The 6,968-nt window shown below is 35.1% G+C and overlaps 1 protein-coding gene across 1 annotated transcript; it reads left to right on the top strand.

Moving 5' to 3' along the window:
• The first annotated feature begins 1,412 nt into the window (after positions 1 to 1,412).
• Positions 1,413 to 6,280, top strand: LOC116200680 (uncharacterized protein YKR070W). The gene is made up of 12 exons (XM_031531529.1): positions 1,413 to 1,659; positions 1,740 to 1,843; positions 2,258 to 2,293; positions 2,844 to 2,917; positions 3,052 to 3,092; positions 3,327 to 3,398; positions 3,504 to 3,690; positions 4,136 to 4,231; positions 4,512 to 4,579; positions 4,842 to 5,028; positions 5,214 to 5,297; positions 5,946 to 6,280. The coding sequence occupies exons 1-12, from the start codon at positions 1,541 to 1,543 to the stop codon at positions 6,003 to 6,005; spliced, it is 1,128 nt and encodes a 375-aa protein (XP_031387389.1). The 5' UTR covers positions 1,413 to 1,540; the 3' UTR covers positions 6,006 to 6,280.
• Positions 6,281 to 6,968: the final 688 nt, after the last annotated feature.

Below are 6,968 nucleotides of genomic sequence, written 5' to 3'. Positions count from 1 at the left end.
TAGCGACAGATATAAATTGGATATGGACCTTTTGGGATAAAATAGAGTAAGGCGGATTCGCTTGATGTTGGACCACATAGAGGGAAAAAAAAAATGGTGGTGAGCTTATCAAGCTGACTACTTATGTGGTGTGGCGTGTCTCAATACTTCAAAGAAGTTTCTCACGAGAAAAATGAACATCAAAGCCGTAACTTTAATGAGTTCTAATGAGAACCGAACGATTGGATGCATAATCAAATCCGAAACAGAAATAAAGGTCGGGATTACGGGAAAGGGGGGAAGAAAAGACAGATTGATTCAACTGATCTGAAAGGCGAGTCCCCTTTACAATATTTGTGTGTGCTGGTATGGCCGATTTAGACTAAACCAAACCGGGAAAGTTCAGGAACATTTGTACTCGTAGCCAATTAATTGCAAGAAGAATAATCCTTTTGTTAATTTTCGTCATTGATTAAGAAGAAGTGCTTAATTTTATTTAGCTTCATTGTTAAGCAAATAGGATATTACTTAGTTTAAGCACATGGCCATTTTCGTGGCCCCACATTCATTCGTAGAAGAAGAAAAAAAAATCCTTCTAGACACCGACGACTTATAGTTTAAGCACATGCGGATTTTTAATTGTCAGCCAACATATTATAACTCGTGCACGGTATAAAGTTTACCTGTTATTGTATAATCGGGGCAATTTTTTACTCAAACACTAGGTACAAACTATGTAAAATTTACCGATATATATGTGTTATTTAATTAGTAAAAAAAAATTAAGTAAAGCTCTTTAAAATAATGTAATTTTCTTTATTAACGGGTAATTTGACTAAAAAAATCAAGTAATTTATTTCCAAATGACTCGCTTAAAATATGTATAATTGACTTGAATCATGTCTAATTTAATTGACACTGAATACGTATAATTCACTCGGATAATGCGTAATTTACTTGATATTGAGACATTTTACTACAAATTAAAATAACTTGCTGTGCATGTACAATATTTTTGAGGTGTATCCTACATTTTTTTAAAATTGACCCTAGACGAGTTCATTCTGTTTTAGTGAATTGCGATCACTCTTTTCCTATGCTCTTATCCGAGCCTTTCTTTTGAAAACCCCTCCTCGATGACATTTTGTTTCTCTTGCTTGCAGTCGCTCTATAGTCCGGCATGAATAAACCGATCGAGCAGATAGAAAATCGTATCCTTCATTTGAAATGCCAGCGAGAAAACATATATCCCAACAAATATTTTGGAAAAGAAAAATGAATTTCGGATAAATAAATTGTTTAAATAGCAGGCATTTTCCATCGGTACTTGGGCCTTCGTCCCTGGGCCTAAAGCCCAATATCTTTAATGGGCCCATTTCAAGCCCCATTTGAAGCGGAGCTGCTTCTGTCCATCTGATTCTTCACTGCAGTCGCAGCTGCTCATTGCTGCTTCTTCCTCTTCGTCCTACTCCTAGCAAACAAAGCCTCCCCAGTCCCAACTTCTCGGGGCTCTCGTCACTCTCCGATCAGTGAGGCGGCTGTCCTCCGATATCCATAGAAGATGCGGCACCAGATCTTCAGAATCGCCGCCTCGCAGAAACGCAGCAGAGACTACGTCCTGCGGCCGTTCTTCGCCAATGTCTCGCGATCATTCTCGCAAGGCAGCTCGCAACCTGAACGGTGAGCTTTGAGGAGGTACCTTTGGCATTCTTTCGGTTTTAGTTGCCATGAGCTGATTTTGCAGCCCGTTTGATCCGCAGGCCTTCGTTTGGAGTCGCATTCGATATCGACGGCGTGATCCTTCTCGGCCACACTCCCGTTGGTGGCTCTCCACAAGCGCTCAGGCGACTGTACGATGATTTAGGTATGTAACCGTTGATTTATTTGCTGTGTAGATTCGTAACTGAGCTGTGTGCAGTAGCTCGTTTGAGATTTTCGGAGGTTCTCTTGTTTCTTGGTTTGTCGGAAAGAATTCCTCGACAGGAACATCTCAGCAGATAGTCGAAGTCATTTTCCTGGCAGAATTCTTATTCCTTAGTCTGTGGAATTGGAACTAAATGTAAATAATCTTCATATTATGTTGCCTTCCGGCTCTTACATCGTCTGGCTCTAATTAGTGAGCGGTTCGATAGATTCGCCTTCAGATATCATAAGCAGCGGCCTCAGAATATTCTGCACATGCTACATTATTCATCTGTGACCAAATTAATCAACATTCAACTGTCTACAGGTTAGATTAGATGTGTTTGTTTCTTATTGTTTCTCTTTTCGTTTACAGGAACTTTGAAGATTCCGTATGTGTTCCTGACAAATGGTGAGTGTCTTTCACAGCAATGGACACATGATCTCACAAGAAGACTGTTTAGACCATAAATTGTAAACGAAGATGTATCTACATACATACTGTTGTATGAGAAGTAAACATGATGACATAATTTATGTGGCATTTTGTTTTTGCTGAATCAACTCGTTAGAGTTGATAATAAGACGCAACATGTTATTCCACAGTTTGTATGGTATGAGTGGATTCGGTAAAGATTCAACTATTACTGTAAATTTTTCCTTGATGAATAGAGAGTGTGTTCATTAGCACATTCTTCGGAGGAGAATACTTTTAGTTGTTAGAAAGAAGAAATTATGGCCGTGTTGCATGTTAATATTTCCGTTCAGTGTGATTTTTCTGTCATTGATGTTGCAACTCCCTTCTCATTTAGTTCCACAGGCTCTCATTTTCAAAACCATTAAAAATTTCTTCCAAATTATAGATACTCACATTGTACATCTGAGATGTCACTCCTGGTCATTTAAGATCCACTGCAGATCTTGCTCAAAGTCCATTGACGGTTTGCGTCCTTTCTCAACAGGAGGTGGATTTCGTGAATCCAAGAGAGCCCTCGAATTAAGTGAACTGTTGGGCATTGACATTTTACCATCACAGGTACACCATTGTTTCTCATGCAATTTTTTGCACAGTTTGTGCCAATCTAGGGCTAATATAGTTTTGCCATGGACCTTCTCATTACATTCCCTTGCCAAATCTGAGGCTTTCTTAGGAAAGAATTTCTTGTGCAGGTTATACAGGGTCACTCGCCTTTTAAACAGCTGGTAAACAGGTATAAATGTATTTGGGCATGAGTTTATTTTTGGAATTTATCGGTGGGCAGCTATATTTCTTGTAGATTTGAAACATGCCTATTTGTTATCTTAACAGTGATTAGAATACTGCAGAAAGATTTAAAAAAAAAAATTCCTACCAAAAAAAATTAATCCTACCAAAATAATAATAATAATAATAATAATGACAACAAAATTCTAATATTTGTTTTGATGAACTGCAAAATTTTCAGATTTGAGAATGAACTGATAATTGCTGTGGGTAAAGGAGAGCCTGCAGCTGTAATGTCTGAATATGGGTTCAGGTAAGTATTCAACTACTTCTTGTGATGCTGGAAAACAATATCTTACCTAAGTGGTCCTTCTCTTTTTTCAAGTATTGTTCCTTGAACTCATAACAATGTTTACAGGAATGTACTTTCTATTGAAGAGTACACGTCCTACTTCGATGGCATTGATCCATTGGCACCTTATAAAAAATGGACAGCCAGGGAAACTCACGATCACAGCAAGTTCAAGAGAGGTGACATAGTATCGAAGAGAGTGCAGGCAGCATTTGTTGTTAGCGACTCAGTTGACTGGAGTAGAGACATCCAGGTCTAAGAAAGCTCCTTTATTTTTCTACTTCTATTTGTTGCTATTCTACCGATATCTGTTTCTCTGTGATGGTTTTTTCCTACAGTAGAAATGAATTCCTACTTGACTCGGACTTAGGTTTATGAAGACGTTACCAAAGATTTGATTTATTCCTTTTATATGCAATTTATCATCCTAATGCCACAAGAAAATCACCTTAAAAGAATTTCTGAAGGTATGTTCAATAAATTGTTAATGTAAGATGATAATCTAACAAGGAACCTCTGCTCTCAATTCCTTAGCATGTAGAGTTTTATTGGTGCATTGGTTTACATCTATCTCTATTATTTAATTGTTGATCCAACTCTCATAAGTTCATCTTGTCTTTTCAATCATTCTAGTAGGGAAGGGCCTTCGAGCTTTAACCCTGAATTTGCTAAGCATTGCCTCGGATATATGAATGCAGGTTCTCTGTGACATACTGAGGACGGGTGGTCTTCCCGGAAGGGAGATTGGAAAGCAGCCTTATCTTTATTTTGCAAATGATGACCTTGAATATCAGGTATCCTACCTTAGCGCTTTCAACTATTGATATTCGAGCTGTCTGTCCATGATCAGTAATGAAAAGCAATTAGAATTTTCAGGAAAGGCAGTACTGATAAGTTTTCCATCATGTAATGTAACATTGGAACTACTTATGTCTTTCAGTGATGATATGTTAACAAATCAGTAGCTTTAGGTCTCTCGGATGTTTAATATATCTAGTTCCCCCAAGAAAACTTCCAATTCCCTGACATGGTATATAGTTTGATTATGTACTGACTGACTGCCAATAAAGGTAGGCAAACTTTCCTTCTGAACGTCTTGGCATGGGCGCTTTCAGAATTGCACTGGAAGCCATCTACAACAGGTAAGGCCACTCTTACTCAACAATTTTGTACTGTAATCTTGTGCAATAGTTGATGAGATACATATTGCTCAAGTTCGTACTCCATAGTCACACAGGAAAGAGATAGAAAAAGAAAAATCACGAGGCAAATATGAGCTTATATAATGTAATCAAAATTTCGCTGTGTTATTGTCATAATCAAAACTAAGAGCTCGACTTCCAATCTCTTTTCACCAATATTATTGTCTTATTCTACAAACCAGTGGTTCATTTCTTTACACAGGGTTCATCCTGAGCCGTTGATGTACACGTCATATGGGAAACCAAACCCATCTGTGTTCAGGAATGCCGAGAACATATTGGGAAGTCTAGTGATTCCTGATAAAAGCAGCTCTCACATTCAGCCTCGCTTTAGAATGCTCTATATGGTTGGGGACAACCCCAAAGTGGACATCAGAGGTGCCCGACAGGTGCATCCTTTTATGGTCAAAATGTTTTTCAATCTGATATTAGCAAAATTGAAATATATACACGTATACATATATACATTGATCGACCATCCAGTTCTATTCTCTTTTATAAGCAGTTAGTTTTAATCGACTGGTACTGATGCTAAGATGTCACGATGCAAATGTGTTGGTTTATATACAAACAGGCAGGAGTACCCTGGTTTTCCATTTTAACAAGGACTGGGGTCTTTAAGGGGAAAGAAAATCATGAAGAGTTCCCGGCTGATCTGGTAAAGTTTCTATGTCATTTTATTGGCTGCTTCCTGTTTCTGAATGGTGCAGAGTTGTAATTTGAAAAGAATACTAGATTTTCATAAAGAAATGTTCTTAAACTTCCTCATAACTTTGGAGGATGTAGCGTAACTCCAACCCACAACTTGGAGGCAACGCCCCCCAGAATGTTTGCTTACAGAAAATGATCCTAGTTTTGTGGTTTGTGATGATAAATATTAATTCAAATTTATTATTCCACAAATTTGTTATAGTTTTACCCACAAGAAGAAAGTTTGACAAGCATCTCGATCATATTTTACCCCATTCTGTTTCGAATACAATGTTTAACTATACTTTTGTTTTCAGTTTTCTAAAAGAAAGAGGATGCCGAGCAATTTTTTCCCTGTAGCCGAGCAAATACTCATCATTCTCCCCTTCCACAGAAATTGAATATGGAAAAGATCGAATCTTTATGGTTTTAGTCTATTGTAATACTTTTTGATTTAGTATATATATATATATATATATTCTTTTTTCTCTTTTCTATCCTCTTCAAGGCCATAAGCTTCGTTTGTAACCTTAAAAATATCCTTTCTTCCAATCGTTACTTAAATCTGTCTATTCGCGAGTGACCTTAGATTGTTATTTCAAATTTGCTTTTGCAGGTTGTGGATACCGTAGAGGAGGCCGTGGATTACATCCTCAGAAGAGAGTGCACGTCTTGAACTCCTCCAGGAAGTTTGCCCAAACAGCTTGCAAAGCTTATTGTTTGTTCTTTCTAAATTCGCTCTCAGAGATATCGACGGCGAAAAACATAACTATTATTAGGCCTATTTCTTAGGCAGGGGAGAAATTCAACAAAAGATCAAATGAGATCAATTCTTGGCATACCACTCTAAGGGTATGTTTGGATCGATGTAATGGAATTGATATAGAATAAAATATACATGAATTAGAATAAACAGGGAATATAATAGAAATTTTGATGAACTTTTATTTATTTAGTTGGAGGGAATAATAAAACTGAAAATTATAATTCTGAAGTTTGGTTGGCTTAAATAAGGAATGGAAGAACAGAAATTGGATGAAAAGACAGAGATGCTCTTCATGCCAAATCTAATAGAGTTTAATAGGATAAATAGATATTTTAATGATAATTTTTATAATTAATAAAAAATAAACATCTTAAATAATTTAAAAAGTAAATATTTTTTAAAAATTAATTATTTTAATTAAAGTTAATGAAAATTGTGATTATTAATAAAAGTAATTATTTTAATAAATAATAATAAAATTATTAATATTTAAATTTTTATTAATAATGAATTAAAAAATATTATTTTTATTAATTGTGATTATTAGAAATTACTATTTTAATAAATTAATAAGTGTAATTATTTAAATAATTAATAAAAAAATTTCTTAATAAAAATATATTCTCTTATAAAAAAAATTACTGTACATTATAATTTAATTATTAATTAAATAATTAACAAAGAATAGCCATTTTTTCTCAAAATAATTATTTTACTTTGTAATATAAACTATTATTACAATACAAATTTAATAAAAAAATATTTCAATTATTAAATAAAATTATGAAAATTATTATTTTAAATATTATGAAAAAATATGCGACGAAAATAAAATTAACCTTGCTTAAAATAACCTTACATAAAACATATTTT

Source organism: Punica granatum, chromosome 3 (assembly GCF_007655135.1).
Source record: "Punica granatum isolate Tunisia-2019 chromosome 3, ASM765513v2, whole genome shotgun sequence".
Lineage (NCBI taxonomy): Eukaryota > Viridiplantae > Streptophyta > Magnoliopsida > Myrtales > Lythraceae > Punica > Punica granatum.
This window is presented reverse-complemented; position numbering and strand designations above follow the sequence as displayed.

Coding starts and splice junctions, on each gene's coding strand:
- LOC116200680 (XM_031531529.1), top strand. CDS start 1,541: ATGCGGCACCAGATCTTCAGAATCGCCGCCTCGCAGAAACGCAGCAGA. Junction 2,294..2,843: donor GTATGTGTTCCTGACAAATG/GTGAGTGTCTTT, acceptor CTTTCTCAACAG/GAGGTGGATTTCGTGAATCC. Junction 5,298..5,945: donor AAGAGTTCCCGGCTGATCTG/GTAAAGTTTCTA, acceptor TTGCTTTTGCAG/GTTGTGGATACCGTAGAGGA.